The sequence below is a fragment of the Melanotaenia boesemani genome, chromosome 24, assembly GCF_017639745.1.
Source record: "Melanotaenia boesemani isolate fMelBoe1 chromosome 24, fMelBoe1.pri, whole genome shotgun sequence".
NCBI lineage: Eukaryota > Metazoa > Chordata > Actinopteri > Atheriniformes > Melanotaeniidae > Melanotaenia > Melanotaenia boesemani.
This window is the reverse complement of record NC_055705.1, coordinates 13,026,242-13,047,209: the sequence shown is the minus strand read 5'-3', so window position 1 is coordinate 13,047,209 and position 20,968 is coordinate 13,026,242. Positions and strand designations below refer to the sequence as shown.

The 20,968-nt window shown below is 39.6% G+C and overlaps 1 protein-coding gene across 1 annotated transcript; it reads right to left on the bottom strand.

Annotated features, from left to right (window-relative positions):
• Positions 1–247: 247 nt before the first annotated feature.
• Positions 248–13,595, bottom strand: LOC121635694 (sodium/potassium-transporting ATPase subunit alpha-1). The gene is made up of 23 exons (XM_041978975.1): positions 13,435–13,595; positions 12,972–13,079; positions 9,610–9,669; positions 8,446–8,547; positions 8,198–8,299; positions 7,994–8,107; positions 7,718–7,852; positions 7,356–7,473; positions 6,712–6,980; positions 6,321–6,629; positions 5,680–5,814; positions 5,310–5,502; positions 5,052–5,227; positions 4,793–4,929; positions 4,423–4,573; positions 4,169–4,337; positions 3,930–4,084; positions 3,707–3,830; positions 3,408–3,553; positions 3,165–3,295; positions 2,872–2,973; positions 1,583–1,674; positions 248–447 (listed from the first exon to the last, which is right to left on the bottom strand). The coding sequence occupies exons 1-23, from the start codon at positions 13,444–13,446 to the stop codon at positions 419–421; spliced, it is 3,069 nt and encodes a 1,022-aa protein (XP_041834909.1). The 5' UTR covers positions 13,447–13,595; the 3' UTR covers positions 248–418.
• Positions 13,596–20,968: the final 7,373 nt, after the last annotated feature.

The following is a 20,968-nucleotide window of genomic DNA, read 5'->3' as shown; positions in this document are numbered from 1 at the left end:
TGTTCTGATACTTTTTTTTAAAAAAAGAAGCACATCTATTTCTTAAAGTGTAAACATGAAATATGTTTTATTTCGTTTGTTTCCTACCAAATTCCTCATATTTAACCCATGCACTGAAGTTTAGGAACTGTTGAGGAAGTTAATCCCCTCTTAGGGGTCACTGGAAATGACTTACTGGTCCAGATCAACCTTATATACAAAATGTAGGAAAATGTGTGCAAAATGGAAAAACAGGCAAGCTTCAGTGTACAATGGTACAGACATGTTTTTATTGTGAATGACACATACATTAAGACATACTTATACTTCTGTTTTGTATTTTTTTTTTGTTGTTTTGTTGGGCGGGTGTAGCATCTTCAACAAATATGTAACATGGCAACAAATAATGATGAAACAAGCTCCCTCCGTCTGTGTTGCTTTAGTAGTATGTCTCCAGTTCCACCCAACCTAGAAACCAGAGTAGACACAATTAGGGGATGTATGTTTTTAAGTAATATTGCACCTCACATTTGGGCTTTAAATTCTTTTTGTGTTTTAATGACGGACAGCTTGGCAGATCTAAAGAAGGACCTCACTTTTGAACTATATGGTGGTGTCATTGCTCAAGTTGGCTGACAGTGATTTAAAGTATTTTAATCTGACTGGAGGAGCAAAATGCGTCCGTATTTAGCAACAATGCAACCATGACTTTCATGATGATGTGTCCTGAAGGGACAGCAGTGACCGTGGCATTTCAGTTTCATGGTTGCTCATGAGATGATATCATGAATGTGAATATATATTACCTCCCTGAAGGGAAGTGACTAATAGGATCAGATGTCACTGACCTAAAAAAAAGTAGACATTGTACAAAGGAGTTGCTATATCATTAGCAGTATGTATAATCTAATAACCTTGAATTGTGTGTTATAGGTTTTTTGTAAGGCCACAATATCTGCAACAATGCAGCTGTTTCAGGTGTAAAAGGAGGAAAATCTCCTGAGTGAAATTTGACACACAAGCCAGCTTCATGACAATAAATGTGTATTTTTCCTTCATAGATGCCAGAAATTTTTGGAAAGTGTGTCACTCTGACTTTTTATTTTTTTCTAACACATTATTCACTGTGGATGGGCAGTGGCATGCTCACTGATCTGTGCTGTGGGGCTCAGATGCAGCGGACGCACACTCGCGCACAGACACACAACACAGCTGCAACAGAGCCAACCCTGTGTACAGGTTATGCTCAGCATCAGGGCATTACCAATGGCAGAGTTGAGGGTGCAACTCCCGCTGGGCAATGCCATCTGCAACAGTTCACTGGTCTGTGCAGAAATGCAGTTGCAGCAGCGATTACAGACACAAATAGAAAGCCAAAATGGACAGCGAACACACCTTCACACCTGCGATTCTCCTCTACACTGTATATTTACTCTCTGTGTTAATGTTCATACAGTTTACTTCCATTTTTTACTCCATTTCTCCCAAGAGTTATACAAAATTTCCATCTAACTGGGAGGAAATTACAATAAAATACTGTACTGGCCCTATATTTCCTTTAAAATACAGAGAACATACACAAAAATAAAATTAAAAGTCTTACCGCCTGGGTTGCGTCTGAGGATGTATCTCCTGACTTCATCATAAACGAAGATGAGGAGGGAGTAGGGGAAGGCACAGAACCACCAACATGGCCTAAGGTATTGATGGATGGACAAAAATAGTGAATTAAAACTGGAATGTGACCCCCTCTAAAAAAAGAAAGAAAGACAACAGCATTCTGTCCCACCCTGCTAAAGAGGATGAGTTGAAGTAAGTGAGACCAGAACATAGAGTTTTATGCTATTATAGTTGGTTGAAAGTTCTCTAAAAGCACATGAAAGCTTTAGGGGAGAACATTACGCTTTTGAAAAGCAGCTATTCGAATGAATTCAGAAGCTGTGTGAGGAAAACAAAGCAGGAAAAAAATGGCGGATTTGGCAGCTCTGGATTCATTTTGAGTTTTCTCCTGCTAATGCACTGCCCTAAATACAAATATAAACTCCAGAGGGATGCAAATCACGCTTGTATTTGCTGACCAGTGTACCGGAGGGCTGCATCTCATCTTTACAGAGGAAAACATAACATAATGGACATAATTTCATGTCAGTCAGGTAAGAGCTCTTTGATGATACCGCTGTCGAAGAAGGAAAATAACTAGAGCTCAAGACAGAAATGAAAAGGAGAGAAGAAAACAACAAAAATGAAGTAGACAAGACAGAAATAGGGACAGGAAGCAAACGCCTGGAGGGAGACAGCCAACCAGACACAGAACGAGAAAGCAAGGTTAGTTAAACATCAGCTGACACCCACAGGGAAAGGTGAGTGGGTGAGGATGGGGAGAGAGAAGAGAGAAGAGCAAAGGGAAGCAATGAAACGGTAGCAAAGAAGAGAAGAGGAACAAAAAAATAAAGGGAAGATGCAGAATAATAAAGAGTTGCAAGTGGAACTCTTGAGCTAATGAGTGTGACGTATCCTCACTGCTTTCTATTTTTCTCAGCTGGATCAAGAATCTCATTAGTACAGTTGCTCTTGTGCTTCAATCTGCCTCTGAAGTGGAAATTATTTGTGGCAACTGATAAAAGCCTCCTTTTTCTAATAAAATAATTGAGGAAAAACAGCACTGACTTAAATTTCAACCCTGGAAAACAACCAGATCAGCTGTCTGAAAGCTCTGGCTGCACTGGTTAATGGACAGGAGTCTTCCACTGGCTAAACATGCTAAATAACACAATAATAATAATAATTATTATTATTATTAAATAACATAGACTGCAAATAGAAAGTTTTTTCACAATTTAAAATCTTTAGATGCAAAACCATAGCATGTGTCTGCATGTGTGCTTTACTCACTTGAGAGGGTACATTCTGAGGGCAACATCCATGCCTGGGCAGTATGACAGAAAAGCAGCAAGAGCTGTCTCCTCAAAGAGCCCAAAGATGAGGATGCGGTTCCTGATAGAGGAAAAAGTCAGAATAATAACTGAATAAAGGAATAAAAAGATCATTAAATTACATGAAAATAACACTGTCATCTTATAGCTGCACAATAGGTGCAAACTTGTCACTTTTTCGTTACAAATATTTAGTTTGATGTTAATTGGCTTATATTATAAAGGCCAATAAGTGGCTAACTGAGTACGCACTTCATTCCCTGCTGCAGGATGGAGTTCCTCCTGGTCTTACAGATGATCAGATCGGCCCACTGGACGATCACAATGCTGGTAAAGAAAGCTGTGTGGCAGGTGAACTCAACGATCTTTCGGCGGTCGTATGTCTAAATTGGAAAGATCAGAACAGGGTCCTTTAATTGTTCAGAAATTTGGAGTTTATAGCTAAAAAAAAAAACAAAAAAACAAAGCTTTACAAGAAACACAAATGTGACTGACCCACTGCTGTCCGTAGCTGTCTTCCAAGTCATTTACGAATTTGTCATCCCACATTACTCGGATTCCCACCAGGTCCATGGGGAGGAAACCATTTTCAGCCAGGATCACAAAATATGAGAAGAACCCAGCTACGGCCTGCATCACACCTAATGAGTGCAAAAGAAAGGTGGATCTTCAGGGAGTCTTCAATGACTAACGACTGGTAGAAGAAATGTGTCTTAAGGTTCTGCAGAATCAAGTAGTGCACAGCTGAGATGGCTAATGGGCATAAAACTGTTAATGAGGGCATAGTTAGTTACCAATTTGTCCATAGGCCATACTGATGAGCCTCTCGTTCACAAGTTTGTCTGTTATGGGATTTCGGGGCTGTCTCTTCATGATGTCGCTTTCAGCTGCTTCATAAGCCAGAGAGATGGCAGGAACCTGAGAGATGGCAAGTAAATGAAAAAGAAAAGAATAAACTTGTTGTAGGTTTCATCTCATTGAGCCTGTTATTAAAAACCACAGCATGCTTTCTCTCACCATGTCAGTTCCCAGGTCAATACAGAGGATTGTGACTGTTCCCAGAGGCAGAGGGATGTTGGCAATGATGAAGAGGAGGAAGGGTGAGATCTCAGGGATGTTACTAGTCAGAGTGTAGGCAATGGACTTCTTTAAGTTGTCGAAGATGAGACGGCCTACCAAGAAAACATTTTAGTTAATATTTAGCAGAGTCAACAAGCAGTTATATGCAAGATTTTCCTCATTCCTGCTTGTTTCACCTTCTTCCACTCCAGTAACGATGGAAGCAAAGTTGTCATCCAGCAGGATCATGTCCGCGGCCTGCTTAGAGACATCAGATCCGGCAATACCCATGGCAACACCGATGTCGGCTTTCTTTAAAGCAGGGGAGTCGTTCACACCGTCACCTGTCACAGCCACAATAGCTCCCTGCGAAGAAATGAAAGCAGCATTGGGATGTATGCAAAAAAAATCTAAGGTAGTATTTATGTAATTTTTCCCCTCTGATGCTCACCTGTCTCTGGCAACCCTCCACGATAATCAGCTTCTGCTGAGGGGAAGTTCTGGCAAATACAATTTCAGCGTGGTGCTTCAGCACTTCGTCAAGTTGATCTGTGGTCATCGTTTTCAGCTCACCACCATGGACGACGCAGGCCTTGGCATCCCTGTGGAAGAATTTCACTGTGGTGTTAGGAGAGGGTCTGATCTGAACCTACAAACAAAACTTGCTGATAAAGAAACAGCAACGCCTCAAGTTCAGAGAAGCATTTAGAATCATTTGTTTGCAGTGATTTGATGGTAAAAGCCTTTCTGGCTGAGAAGATTGCAGGGTCCTTGTTGTTATAAATGGCCCCAAAGAATGAAAACTCATTAACAAGACTCGCCTTGGGTTGACCTCTGAAACTGGAACATTCAGGCGGGCAGCAATGTCTTCAACTGTCTCGTTGCCTTCAGAAATGATGCCGACACCTTTAGCAATAGCCTTGGCAGTGATTGGATGGTCACCTGTGACCATGATAACCTGAGAAGAAAGAGAGAAAACAGAACACGATTTTATGAAACTACCAAATATGTTTAAGATTTTAGACAATTGAACAGTTTGCAATCACAGCAAAATAAATGGGAAAACACCAACTTCCGCACCTTGATTCCAGCGCTCCTGCATTTGCCCACAGCATCAGGCACGGCGGCACGAGGAGGGTCGATCATGGCCATGAGACCGACGAAGCACAGGTTCTCAGTGGGGAAGTTCACCTCCTCAGTATCAAAAGCAAAGCCCTCTGGGAACTGATCATCGGGCAGGTTGAAATGGCAGAAACCTGAATAAGAGAGATACGAAGCACTCATCACACTCAATTTTCGCCTTTGTAAAATATAAAAGAATACTGTGTGTTGATTTACCAAGTACTCTCTCTCCAAGTCCTCCCAGTTCAACGTAGGCATTCTGAAAAGCATCTTTCATCTCATCATCCAGAGGCTGCTCTTTGCCCTGGAGCACAATGGTGGAGCAACGGTCCAAAATCCTCTCTGGGGCTCCTTTCATCACCAACAGGTGCTTGGATTCTCCTGGAGTTGCGTTCTGATGGATGGAGAGCTGTGAGAAAAGAGAAATGGTGGATTTATAACAAAAAACAGAAGATTTATATGAAGTAAAACTCAATGAAATGCTAGTCGAAAACAAGCTGATGTTGACTGGAATAAACCCGACCACTAGTGGGCAAAAGTGAGCAATCTGCATTATGTTGTTTAAACTCCAGTGTGGATTGATTACCTGATATTTGTTGGTTGAATTGAACGGGATCTCAGCAATCTTCGGATATTTTTCTCTCATGCCGGCAACAGATCCACAGCACAGCTCGATACACTTGAGCAAGGCAGCTTCTGAGGCATCGCCAGCCACATCCCTCTGTGGAGTTAGTTTGACCCGAATCATGATCACATCTCACTGTATCTTTTATATCAGGCCATGTATAGCAATGATCTAAATAGCACAATGTTCTGTAACAAAGAGTCCATCCAGCCACATTTAATTCCACAGAACATAATGAGAATATGATATCTACCACAATATATATATATAATAGCTTTTAATTATGGTAAGTGCTCTCAATAAGTTTTTGTTGTGCATCTTGGCTGTTTTGTTGGGTCCAAAAAGTCCCTTGCCAAGTCATGATGGTGCAACACTTCCCACACGGCTGCTATGTCTGAATGTTCATTAGAATATACTGTAGTATCAGGTTAAACAAATAAACAAATAAAAAGTGTAATAATAACAATAAAAATGATGCTTTAAGGGAGAAAAAGCTGTTTGTGGTATTAGGGATTTCTTGTTCACAAGCAAGACTGAGTGATGTCACAGTAATTTAGATTTCTGTGTGCTAATGAGAAGACGTAAACTAGAACTGTTTTTACCTTCAAAATGGGAATGTTGGACTGATCTGCAAGGAAGACGGCACGGTTGCAGAGTCCAGCGACTCTGGCCAGAGAACTCCAGGTGGCCGAGCTCCTGTCAAAGGAAGTGCCGCTCTGGTTCTCCGTGGTGTCAGCTTCGTGGATCTGATTGTCAAACCACATGTGGGCCACGGTCATCCTGTTCTGTGTCAGGGTTCCGGTCTTGTCGGAGCAAATAGTGGAGGTTGAGCCAAGGGTCTCAACAGCTTCCAGGTTCTTCACCAGGCAGTTTTTCTTGGCCATTCGCTTGGCAGTCAGGGTCAGACACACCTGGAGATAAAAGTCGACTGTTAACAACAGTTTCTACTCCATTTTTTAAAATTATTTTTAAATAAATGAGGCTGCAACTCACAGTGACAGTGGCCAGGAGACCCTCTGGCACATTGGCAACAATGATACCGATGAGGAAGATGACAGCCTCTAGCCATCCATAGCCAAGGATGAGGGAGAGGATAAAGAAGGTTACACCTAGGAAGACAGCCACACCAGTGATGATGTGGATAAAATGCTCGATCTCGATGGCAATGGGAGTTTTTCCGCCCTCCAGGCTGGAAGCCAGAGTAGCAATCCGACCCATAACAGTACGATCTCCAGTATTGATGACGATTCCTCTGGCAGTTCCTGAACAGAAAGAAGATTTTTGCAAATGATGGATATGAAAATGAAAGAATTATCTAATTATCTGTGTACTTCTCTCCAGCTTTTACCCTCATTACCATCAAATATAACATTAAAGTATGAAATAATACAGATGTTTTTAAAAATGCAGACTTAATATTGGTCTCAGTTATTTGTAGCATAGTTCAAATGTGGCCATGCTCAGTGTTATTGTTAAACATTTATGGGCTTTTATTCATTTTTAATTATGTTTTTAAAACATGGTCTAAACTTGGCTCTTGTGCAGACCAGAAAATGCCCCAATTCACATCAGAGCTAAGGCACAGACACAATGAAATGTTAAAATGAGGGTTATATGTTTAGTTGCTTGCTCTGTACCTTCAACACAGTTAGTGGAGAAGAAAGCAATATTCCTTGTTTCTAGGGGGTTGTCATTAGAAAAGTCTGGGGTACGGGTCTGAGGCTCAGATTCTCCAGTCAGGGAAGAGTTATCCACCTGAAAGAGGAAAAAAATACATACAAATAAGACTGACATGGTGTCTTTGGGACAATGTGAAACTAGCACTGATAGTCTTGGTTTTTAAAGATTTAGATATTTGAGTGAAAATAATTCTATTCAGATACTAAACTGGTGTTTAATACACATCTGATCCCATACTGTGACTTCCCACCAAGCTTAACTGTGAAACACAGTAAAATCTGACTAAATTCATGTTTTATAACTTCGTAATAATGCTGACCTTGCAGCCAAAAGCAGAGATGATTCTCAGATCAGCGGGAATCCTGTCTCCACCTTTTACTTCCACTAAATCACCGACCACCACCTCCTCCGCATTGATACTCTTCTTCTCACCATCACGCACAACCAGGGCTTGCTATGAAATAATAAGACATAATATATGTTTTTAAAGCATACTTTTAACATAATTAAACAAATTGAAAGGTTTAGTTTGTTTTCAAAGCAACAAAAGGTCAGTGAGCAACGTTTCAAGCTAGAGGAAACTAGAAAGTCTCACCTGTGGGACCAGATTCTTAAAGGACTCCATGATCTTGGAGCTCTTGGCTTCTTGGTAGTAGGAGAAACATCCAGTAATGATGACGACAGCCGACAGCACAATGCCCAAATACAACTAAAGGAAGACATAAAAGACTTTTAAGCTAATTTTTGGAGGTTTAAAAAGATAATAACTTGTATTGTAAAATAACACGGTCCTTCTTACGTTATCATTTGCAGGCTCGTCTTCTGAGGCAGCTTGAATGCTATAAGCCAGGAAGCAGAGGATTGCACCAATCCACAGCAACATGGAGAAACCACCAAACAACTGAAAACAAGTTAAAACAACAGTAAAACCTTTGTTTTGTTTTTCTTTTTTACTGGCTGCAGTAGGTCACCCTGAATTTGCATTTCCCCAATTTGAATATTAAAATGGCTTCATTCACCACAGAGAATTATACATTTGACTTTTACCTGTTTACAGAATTTAACCCATTCAGGAGTAGTGGGAGGAGGTGTGAGGGCATTTGGGCCATCTCGGGCCAGGATCTCTTTTACTCTGGAGGAGGATAGACCCTACAAAAACACAAAAAAACAAGAAAAATGGTTGGCAGCCCCTGGAAATACCTTGATAGGAACAGAAAGTAGGGTAGAGTTGATCATTTTTTACTTTGCCTGATACATTTGCTCTGTTGGGACTGCGGACGCTCAAAAGAAAAACCTGAAAGTCCAGTTTTTGTCATCAGTTCTGACTGCGTACATGCAGTGGAGGGAAACCTGATGAGGGACATGAATGTCACCTTTCCTGCTTAGCAGTTTAATTTGGTAAACAGATACACTCCCTTTGCTTCGAAAGAAGCTTGAGATTAAAAAGAAAAGAAACCAAAACCAAAAGAAGACAACGTTAAATCTTTCAGTAGTAGTTTCCTCCTTTTACAATTTTACTGTAAATAATGCAGCTCTATTATCAATGAGCAGTGTGTGCTCTGACTAAGACACGGTCACGTTTTCTTACACTTATAATTCTCCTCCGTTTTAATACTTGTAATCTCTGTAAAGGGATACAAGGAGTAAAATAGAGCTTTTTTTTCTTGTTAGTAGTATCAATAAGACCGGTGTTCCAGCGTGAATCAGGTCTTTGTTTTGGGAGAAACTCAGACAGATCAGATTTCAGCAGCTTATCAGCATCGGTCAATTATTCGGCCTCTGTGGGGCTGTGTTGGGGTGTGTACTGTAGGGAGAGTTCTGTGTGTGTTAGATGAAGACCACAAAACATTAAAAGGTTTTAAAAACAGTTGTGTGGAAGATTGACAATTTAAAATGAGCTGTTTTCAGAGCTGTGGGTTCTGGTCTGCTTCCTACCAGGACACCGGTAAAAAACACCTGAGGCTCGAAAGATACTTGAAAATGTTTCTGCAACATTTTATTTCTGTATATTTTATACTGTTTACTAAATTGCAGGGTTGAAGTGTAGAAAAAATACATAAAAACTGGTTACTGCAAAGCATGTCTCTACATGCTTTTGACCTCAGCTTGAACTGCGAGATATTCGCTGTCCTTATCTAACTCTATTAAACACGATAAGTCCTGTGAGTTTGTGTCACTCTGAAAGGCTCACACACTTTGTGGATGACTCACCCTGGTAAGGTCGGTCCCATATTTCCTATGAAGTTCATCCACTGTCAGCTTGTGATCATCCTATAGAGAGAGACAAGCCGAGAATCAGATTGAGAGACATTGCGTAAAACATGCCAAAATCCCTGTCATTTTAAAACCGCAGATTCTCCTTTGAGGATTAAGGAATGTGTTTGTGTGTCCTCCAGGGAGCATAAAGATGGCAATGCAAAATCACTCATCTGATCAGGATTATGGCCGAATGCAGCCCCGTACAGTGTGATTTTACGATTACTAAAAGCAGCCATTTGAGTTACAGAAAACTTAAAGCCAAACATGGAGACTGAGCAGCCATAACTTCAGTTATGTATGGACTCATCCCAGCTTCCAGTTTGCTGTGAGCAAACACCCCATCCAGCCAAATCACTGACACCCAACTGATACACTGATGCTTGTTCCCAAGAGCACTACTCGTGTATTTGACATATAGCTAAAGTTCAACCATAAGTCTTCTCTTTCAGTTTCATAGTCTTAAAAAAAAAAAATAAAAAACCTCCTCCAAACATAGCCACTTTATTTGTAAATTAAACAACAATGGAGAAAAATCCAAACAAAAGTGTTTCTGCAAATGAACAACCAGAGAGGCTGACACATTTGTGTGCCTACGCTGTCATATAACGCCTACAAGGAGTGAATGAAGAGGGATTTTTCGAACGTAGTTTGGATGGTGTGCAACAACATGACTCCCACCTTTAATTTTTGTTGTATTGTGAAACAACAAAGTACTGTTATTCTCATGAAACATCTCAAGCACACAAGCCAATTGTAGCATGCTAGTTGATACTGTAAAATAGGGTAAAAACTGAGGCTATATTGCATATCTAAAGAGATGTTGCTGTATCGCTGTAATGCTTTCATGGCGTGCTTTTAGCACCCAGAGGAAAACTGATCACTCTTCTCTGTAGAGTAATATTGACACAAGTATGTCAAATTTTCTATGAGAGTGCAATTTCTGCATAGTTCTGTTAGTTAAATAGGTGGTTTGAAACTGTAAGATCATAAAAACCAACTCACTAAAGCTATTTTTAGTGATGGAAGTGGGTGTAATTTGCTACATAGATCCTCTTAAACACTGTCATCCATTATAATGTACAATGGATGCACTATGAATGTCAGTAATATGTTGGAGCCTGTGCTGACACATTCTTATAATAGTGTAATATGTTAGTAAACTAACAAATTGCAGCTGTGATCTCAAATTCTGGTTGAATGGATGAAATGAACGAATGAATTAGTGATAGTATCACTGCACACCACTCAGGGAAAGTATCTTAATGGATTGTCTTTGTAAGAATCTACTTTGGCCATTTCATGTTCAGTGATTTAATCTTCCACTGATTGGTGGGTATAGAAAAATGTCATCAAATAATACAGTTTCATAGTATTAACATTAACTCAGCCAGTGAATATTTAAAGTCTTTTCTTTCTAAATGACTCAAGTCCTGTTACATTTACACATCCTCCTTACAGTCAGAGGGCAAAATGTGTATAAATTGCACGGTTCTGCCCGGCCCCGCCATCGTTTAGCATTATAATAAGCCAGCATACCAAATGTGCCGTGGATAATATGTTATCACATGCCCCGAACTGCTGCTGCTTTTTTAAACTGGCAGCTCCTTTGAAGCCTGCTGAGGAAATTTCTTCCCTTGCTTTTGTATTCTGGCCACATTTTGAGCATGTCTGGATGGACGAACACACTCCTGCTCAGTATAACTGAATGTGTATCATCTATATTTTTAGCATTTTCTGTTAGACTTTGACACATATCAAGTCACTGGCTGCTTTATGTTGCTATGGAAATAGCACTTATTGTCTTCCGGTGGACTTTGACACCTCATTCAATTGTGTGACGGGACAATAATCATTAACATGTCAGCTACATTTTTTTTCTCCAGAGATCTACCTTCACTTTTAATTATTGTTATACCAGCAGCCGACATGTCATCACTATTTAACCACAGCTTAAATCTAAAGCTTTTAGATAAACAATGCATGGGAATAAATCACTTTTACCCACAAGTTACCAAACTTTTCTGGCAACTTGAAGATTTCCTGCAGATTAAAGGCAGCGCCTGCTGTTAATTGCAGTAAGTTGCGAAGGTCACAGCAGGTTGGCGATAAGGTTGCTATGGCATTGAGATGCCCTTCATCGTCGGCAGGACTTTGATTTCTAGTTAGGATGTTTGGAGAACAATAATTACTAATATGTCACCAATATGCAAGTTTTATTACCTGATAACTTGCGGCGCTCCATTAGTTGCTGAGTGACTTGATTAGGAATTGGTGCTGGATTCTTAAGGAAAATGCTTTTAAAAAGCTACGAAAAAGCCATATCAGGTTAATTATTTTATATCCATGCATAAAAACTGCAACAAAATACCAGCACAAGGCCTCTTGACTTGGTGACCTTGTGAGAATTATTAAACCTATTTAAAGTTAATCGTTTTTCAAAATAACTACAAATTATGCAACAGAAATCAATGTTGAATATTTCTTTATGGCTTATTCACTAACTTTATTGGTGCCTACATAAAGGTGAGACCTGACTCTTCCTCCTTGTGAACTGACCTTGTGAAGGACACTGGCCTATGGGAGCTGAGACGCTGTACAGAGAGTTTTGCAGAATGTCGAGTATTTCAGAGAAATTTTCAAGAAAAATGTCAAACGTTTAAGAAATGTCTCCTTTTCTGTAAAAATCCCAGTGTTGTGCAATTGAACATAGTCATTGCGATGAAATCATTCATCCCTTTTCCATTTCATCATGAACTTAGAGAAAGTTCCTCTCTGACCTTGGGGAAATGACTTCACTCTGAGAAAAAGCTGACACCAGTAGAATTGAACCAACTATTCTGATCCACACACACTCAAAACTTAACATACACAAATCCATTGATAAAGAAAGAGAATGCGTGACTAAAGCTAAAGTAAAAAAACAATATTATAGCAGTAAAAGGAAATAAGGTGATACATTACTGTCTTGTTTGTGGTGGAAAGACTACACCTCCTGACTCTCACCTATCCACATAAGCTTGACTTAGAAGATAATTATAACTGTGAAGTCCTTAATAACATAAAACAGCACATGCTGCAGTATAAGCAGCAATTTTATGAAATGTGGGGCAGACAGCTACATCTCATGTGACCATCCATGAGGTTAGTCTCAGCAGTGGCTGTATCATCGCTGTCACTGATGGTAGTGACAGAGGTTTCACAGTGCCTCAATGAAACTTGCATTAATCAATCCATGTTTATCAAATTGCTTTATAAGAAATCAGCACAATTAAGTATTCAAGTATTAGGAAAAAAAAGGCTTTTTGTCTACTCACTAGGTCAACTTCTTTTTTCAGTTCGTCCATATCCTTCGACTTTTTTGCCTTTTTGCTTTTCTTGGTCTCGCCATCTGAGGTTGCCGCAGGCTTGTAATCCTTCCCTTTCTGGATTGAAGAAAGTGAAAGAAAATGAGCCTCTAAATAAGACTGAACACATGAGAGAAGATTACTCTGACGCTTCTTTTGTTGCCGGAGTAAGTGCAGACAACAGTATCTACTTAACTGTTCAAACATGCTGAAAAAGTTGTGTTAATCATTGTTGGAAGGACTGAGATTTACTGCTGAAAAAAAGGCTTGAGATCTCATATTTTCTGGAGCTGAAAAAAGTGTCATGGTAGAGTTGTTATGCAATTTTTGACTGTCCAGCTTAACCAATAGCGTGACTGAAACTTAGAAGCATGTAGACCCTAAACACTCTCTGAAATCAGACTAAAACTTGTGACAAAGGTCCAGTACTTACCCCTAGCCCCATGGTTGCAGTGCAAGTCTGAGAGCAATCAATCCAATTGTCTTTTTAAATTGAAACTTCCCTACTCCGCCTCTCGCTCTCACACTCACACACACACACGCTTCACACAGCCCTGTTGTCTTCCTCACTCCCAGAGCAGAGAAGATAGTTTGCTTGTGATTAGCATACCTTTATACCTACGTCTATCTACCTGCCCTGAGGGGGAGGTGCTTGGGAGATGGGAGCTAATACTTGACAGGTGAGTTACAGAGTTGAGAGGGGGAAGGTTACTCAAGACAGAAGTAATGTAAGAGGAGGAGTAAAGAAGAAAGGGGAGGGCGAATATCACTAAATGTTCTGTTCTCACTGCTTCCTCTTATTGTTCCGTCTCTTTCACCTTTCTGTTGCCTTGAATGAACAACAATTTCTTTGATTTTTTTGGGCTGATTTGCCGTTTCTTCCCCTCCAGAATTTGTGTGGACAGATCTGAAGACACTTGTGTGAATCTCTGTGTGTGCTATCTCAGTCTGTGTGTGTTTTGTTTACAGTACAAACAGGGACAATAAGACAAAAAAGGCAAGATTGTGTGGTAGTGAATGCCAGACACATGGAGATAAAGACGCAGCCACAAATGTGAAAGTCCACTTTTGGAGGTGACTGATTGCCCTGACTGAGCAGTAAATTTGAAAAACAAAAAGAAAAAAAAAAGTGAGAAGCTGTTTAAAACAGCCAATTTTCAACTATGAGAGTAAAGGAGAAGTGGAGTGGACAAAACTGTTTCTCATAGCAAAGATAGCATGTGGAATGCAAAGGGAGGAATCTACTGAGCTCTTTAGCTTTGCCTCGCTGTCGAAGGTCAGTGTGTCCTGTACAAGAAGAATCCTCAGAATTGATTTTGAAGTTCTTTTACTTCAGTAAATGACAAAACACAAGCTGAGGAATTTCTTTCACAATGCTTTACCATTCATACTGCTGCCTGCCTGCTGCTCTTTGCCCTGACTGAAGGATTAACATGAGTTCAGGTGAATTTCTGAGAATACGGCTGGTTCTGAAACTTGAAACAGAAGGCGCAGCTTAGCATTTTGGTGGTTAGAAGAAATGTAAAGCAGAACCATAAAGTTTAACTGCGAGTGATTTAATAAATGATTAAGCAATATAACATCCCCTGGAGCACACTGTGCCCTTGAACAGGCTAAATTTCTGGGTAGGCTGTTCCAGAAATGCAGGTACATGGGAGAAATTCAATAAATACGTTCTGCTTTATCTTTATGAGCCTCGGCTCAATCACAATGTCACATATATACAGTACGGTGACACCAAAGGACAATGGTGACCTATAAGTCCCTGATGGAAAAAAGTGCGGAAGTGCTCTTCCGGTGCACTAAAACCCACAAGGAGAAGGAAGGATTACCCTTAATAGCTGGATCTGTTTGTAGTAAACTTCCGGCTGTTTGTAGTCGCTCAACTATGCAAAGAGGAGGGGGCTGTGATGAGATGTAAAAATAGGAAGCGAGACAGAGTAAAAGGGAGGGCTGTTGTAAAGTAGTAGCAGAGAAAAAATGAACATTAGATAAACGTAAAAAGCCAAATGTCAGTGTTGAAATGAAGAGAATGGGATTCAGACAGCATGCAGACTGAATGCAAATCATTTTGTTGCTGCTTTGTATGCAAGCCCAGAGGACCTTCAATGGCAGCATGAATCCAGTTTATTCGAATTCCACTCAGGACGAACTAGAAGCAGCACAAAGAAGACATTTATGTAAAACTAACAGAAACTCTATAAAACTGTATTTGAAAAACCTTATGAATATCCTATCAGATAGCCAAAAGAAAAGGGTTTGTGGAGAAGCAACTCATAATATTCACCCATTTAGATGCTAACATTCGCAGCATATCTTACCAATAACTATAACCTCCACAACTGCATGGCCACGCTTATTTAAACACTTAAAGAATTTCTGTTTACACTTTCCTTTGCAGGATTTGTATTTGAATATGGTTAAGTCTTTGGGAAGTCGATCTCCCACGCAGAGGCGGTGAAATTCCTGCACCAGTAGACCAAAGCCACAAATTATGATTAAGCCTCAGTGGCTCCTTCAGAGTTTTCATGTGGCTAATGTGGTTTTAAACTCTGTAATTAAGACAGTATAGGTGTGTGTTTCACCCAAAACAATGCTCTGCCGCACATAAACAGTATGGGAGCCTAGGACGTAAAACATGGCCTTTTCAATGTCACTGTAGTAGTGAGTACAAGGAGTTATAGTAATATTATTAGGAGAAACATAACTCATTTTGTAACCACAACAGTGGTAGTGTAAGTTTTAGTTTATCTGTCCATTTATCACAGTTACAATACACATGAAGGTGGAAAGCTCACAGGAAGAGTTCTTAAAACCTGTTGTGACTTCCATAAATGAACTTTTTAATGAAGATTAAATATTTTTAAAATGTCTTGTTGTTTTCCAAGAGTCTATTGTACATTGTACAAGTGCATTGTAAATGTTTCACTATGGTGCAGGTTGCCCTTGTTGTACTCAAACTATTACGACCTTTAGACATAGTGTGACGTTGAGGCATTTAAAATGTTTAATAATCAAACCAAAAGCATCTGGGTTTCATAATTGTTATGGTTTGATAGAAGTTCAGCATTGGACAAAAAAATGTTCAAACAAAAAATGGGTCATTTCAACACAACCAGCTCTGATAATTTTCTGACCCTCACCAGTCTGAGGCTTATTTAGGAAAGATATAAATGATCACTAGTTTTGCCTGACATATGATGGAATATTGTCATAGTGATGCTCTCATGTTGTATTTGGATGTAAAAATACATGCTAATGATGAAGCTTTTGCAGCGTTCTGCTTCATCAGAAGACTGAATGAAGTTTGCATAAACATCAAAATATATTTGAAAAATTGTACCAAAAACCTTTGCTATAAAATAGAAAAAAAGTCCTTAACCCTAGCTTAAACTAGGAGATGCACAGACATTTAAAGGAGGCTATAGATACATTCCTAGGAGCAGCAAAGCTGAAAAATGAATACAGACTCTACATGGACAAGCTACAAGAACAAATAAACTCATAGTTCAGTTCTATCCACTGAAGTAATTTATGAAAGAACACAATATGACAAAAAACTTATTTAGGCTGCAAGAGACATTGAAACTTGAGTTCATGTGTTGAATATTTGCCTTGTAAACTCAATCCTCCTCCTCCTTCTGCAGAGAGCCTGAATAGACAAAGATCCACTGTCTCCTTAATGAGCCATCACAAGACTTCAACTAAAACCATGACTTTCCTACAAATACTTCTCATAGAATTCCTCTTCAGTTTTATTTGTTTGTCTCTTATTTGTTGGAATTTAATTAGAAAGTTTTTGAAACAGCATATGCACTCACTGTTTGGAGCCACAAGGTTTTAAATATATTATTTAAATGATTTTAGCAATGCTGTTGTGTTATCATTAACATTTTATTTAAACTGTAAATTTCCTTAGCTTACAACATTTAAACTATATATATATAGTTTATATATACAGTATATATATTGAAATTGAGTGATTGAGACATTGACTCACTGATCCACACCACCAGGATTTACAGCAGGGACATTCGGATTGAATAAATGTGGCCAAATGGTAACAAATAGGGAAGGTGGTCCATACAGAGGGCATTGCACTCCCAGAGGGCAAAATAACTACAGCGCTACAAGCACCTTGGCACACCACAAGTAAATGGCAACCACAAAGAAGCCAGAAGGAAAGCTACCACAGTCAAATTTCTGAAACAAGTAAGTCAAGTCCTCAGAAGTCAGCTCAATGGCAAGAACAAGATCCGGGCAATTTACAGCTATGCCCTGCCAGTGATTAGATACCCTGCTGGGATAATATGCTGGCCAAAGAAGGAAGTTCAGACCACAGATGTTAAAACAAGGAAGCTCAATGAATGGAGGGATCTACCCCAGTGTCCAGAGACTATATACTAAGCACAAAGAGGGAGGCCGAGGACTACTGAGCATCAGAGCCACTATCCAAGATGAAACATCCAAGCTCTATGAATACATGATGAAGATTATGCCCAAGGGATGAAGCACTGAGTCAGTGTCTCAGGCAATGGAATCTGGAGGAGAATGAAATGGAGGAACCGTCATGGGAGAACAAGCCCCTGCACAAGATATACCACTGACAGATAGTCGAAGTAGCAGATGTGAACAAGTCCTACCAATGGCTAGAGAGAGCTGGACTAAAGGACAGGACAGAGGCGCTAATCATAGCAGCACAGGAGCAAGCCTTGAGTACCAGGGCAATCAAGATACAGGCTGTGCAAAGAGGCCCCCTGACACAATCTAGCACCTCACACAAGGGTGCAAGATACTGGCAGGCAAAGAATATATGGAACACCATAACCAAACAAATCCCAAGGTGGTGGAGAACCAGAGGCCTGAGATCCTGTAGAACTTCCAGATACAGACCAACTAATTGGTGGTGGCCAACCAACCAGACATTGTGATCATGGATAAGCAGCAAAAAGCTGCTCACTATCATCGATAGTGATCGATGTACACATTCCAAATAATGGAAATATCAGGAAAAAGGAACACAAGAAACTGGAGAAATACCAATGATTCAAGGACAAACTGGAGAAAGCCTGGAAGGTGAGGGCAGCAGTAGTACTACTGGTCATCGGAGCACTGGGGGCTGTTTCCGCCACACTGGAGAAGTGGCTCCAACAGATTCCTGGAGAAACATCAGACATATCCATCCAAAAGAGCTCAGTCCTGGGAACAGCTAAGATACTGCATAGGACCCTCAAGCTCCTGGGACTCTGGTAGAGGACCTGAGCTTGAGATGAACAGCCACCCAGCCTACCCAGGGGAGATGGGAGGTTTGGTGAGTATTTCTAAAAAGCATTGCGTAAGTAGATTCTACATTTTCTTTTTGTAAATTACTTGGGATGACAATATATTTATAGCTGTTTTACACCCCCATCGCTCCACTATGCTATTTATATGAGACTTATATTAGTTGTTTATTAAGTCTTGATCCAACAAAAGAAGAACTATTATAAGACGGAGCTTTTTCTTGGCTCTAGATTTCTTTGTTCACGTAAAACTATACCACGCAGTCTGCTCTTCAAACCGATTAACTTTACCTCTGCTGTACTACTACTATAACATAGCACATGACTTCTATTTGATACTCCACATGCTATCTCTGTTTGTCAACTGTAACACATTCCCATGCCATGTAATTATCAACAGTAAATCTCTCATTAGAATAGCATATCTTGGAAGCTGAGATTTGAGGTGTCATTCTGCAATTAAGTACAAGTTTTGAAATATATTCATTCTTAAAAACATGTATTCACATGAGACTTTCTGTGCAACTTTGCTGACACATCAGCTACTCATAGCAGTATACCCTAGTTACTGTAGGTTCTTTATCGTATCTCTAGTTTTCTCAATTGAATAAGATGTCACCTTCCTTTTCTCACTGCAGAGTCAAGACTGCAACCAATTTAGAGTGAAAAATTCACTTTTCTGTAGCAGAAGCTGAAAGGATGACATGTCTTACTGCATTTCAAAAACAGGAATATATGCCAACCCTTCACTACTTGGACCAACTTAACATATGTTGGGGGACTGGATAACACATAAATGTAGCTTTTGTGCATTGGAAGGATGCTGCTGTGTCAAACCAAACAGCATGAAACTGCTTACACGCCACAAATACTCTGTTAAGGATTCTGCCGTATCAAAAATGAAATCACTCCATGGTAAGACCTCCAGTTCCCATGAGAGGATCTATTTGGGACACACTGACTTAATTACCCAAACCAGACTTAACGCTGCTGCAAGCCTGTCTTAGTATGAGGCATACCAACAAAGAAGTGAGCCAGCAACCTGTAAGTGAAAAAGAAGAGATAAAAATACGCAGTTGTTCAACCTTTCAAAAATACTTTCAGAAACCCTCAAAGGAAACATTCCAGATAGGCTTGAAATTTCCAACTAACCTCTGTGTTAGGTCAGTTTAGCACATGCAGTTTCACATTTTTACTTTTCGAACATTTTGGTTTGTTGAAGTATAAAAAGAATCAGTTCCATTGGAGTGAAAACATATTTCTAAACAGCATGCAAACAGGCCTCAAACAGAAAAAGAAGAAACCAGATCTGTAACCCTACCATCTTTACCCTTCTCACTCATCTGCTAGTAGAGAAATCTATCAATGGCCAATATTCTTCTATGAGCAAATATGTAAAGATGTACAAAAAAAAAGCTAAACAAGAACCCCCAAAAAGTGTGTCCCTATTAAGACTGGTTAAACCTATAAGGACAGCAAAGACACAGAGAGATAGTTTCCTTTGTCTTCAACACATAAAAAAGACCAGTCTACCAATAACCGATGTTTTAATGCAGAATTAAATACTCATACAAAGCAGTTTGAAGTGATCTACACATCATATATAATTCTGCCTACAAATATTCCAAAATCCATTAAAAAATCCACATTATGCCCAAAGAAATTTCCTCATTTGTAAGCCAATGACCCCTCAAAAATGTATGAATGAATTTAATCGTTTTTAGCCTTGTAACACAACTAAATAACAAGAGGAAACTGCAGTTAAGTTGATGGATCATGGTGTAAATTTAAACCAATTAAGGCAACCAGGTCAGACTATACAGGAGGAAGAGGGGAAGAGATAGAGAGCCCTGCTATTTATAACTTCAAACATTTGCCAGAAGCTGTACTCCCACCAAACCAACCTGTTTTAGAGTACAACCAGCAGGATTTTTATATAGGAGCAAAACACTTTTACTAAGATATAAAAAGTAAATTTAGCTCCTGTGTCAGCAAGAGACAGGATAGCTAACAGATCAAACTGTAAACACACTAGGCTACAGTAACACAGTCAAGCATGTCAGTCTCGACAAAAATGCTTAATTGTTTGGTTTAGCTGCTTCAAAAGCTGCTGGATCACATCGCTCGTACATGCAGACATTCATTGAAGAGTAAATTTGGATTCTTGTCAGTTTCCACCCATTAAATAGAGATGGAGATCGAGTAATCGCTGAGAGATCTATTAGGCATCCATTCAGACCACACAGACACACACAAACAGACCGCATACATCCCTTTAATCTGGCAAAGGATTAAGCATACAATTAGAGGAATGAGAAAGAGAGATGCTTGGAGGAGATGGAAACAAACAGGGTAGAGATTTTATTTAATTTATTTTTTTTTTGTCACTGATGATTGCTATTGTCAGAACAAATGTGTTCACTATTCATTGACTATAAAAGCTACAAGTCAGCTAGAATCTTATGTAGTAAGACTAAAAAAAAAAAAGTCAAGTCTAAACTTTGAAGTAATTTCTGTCAAAAATGTTTCTGTGCAGCTCACTGAGAAGACCTCATTCAAAATATTTCCATAATGTCTAATCCAGTTATAGTCACAAACATATCTGTTTATGGAGTAGTAATTCACACATTCAAATTTTTCATGTTTAATTCTGAGTTCATCTTGATCTTGATACTGAAGCTCATC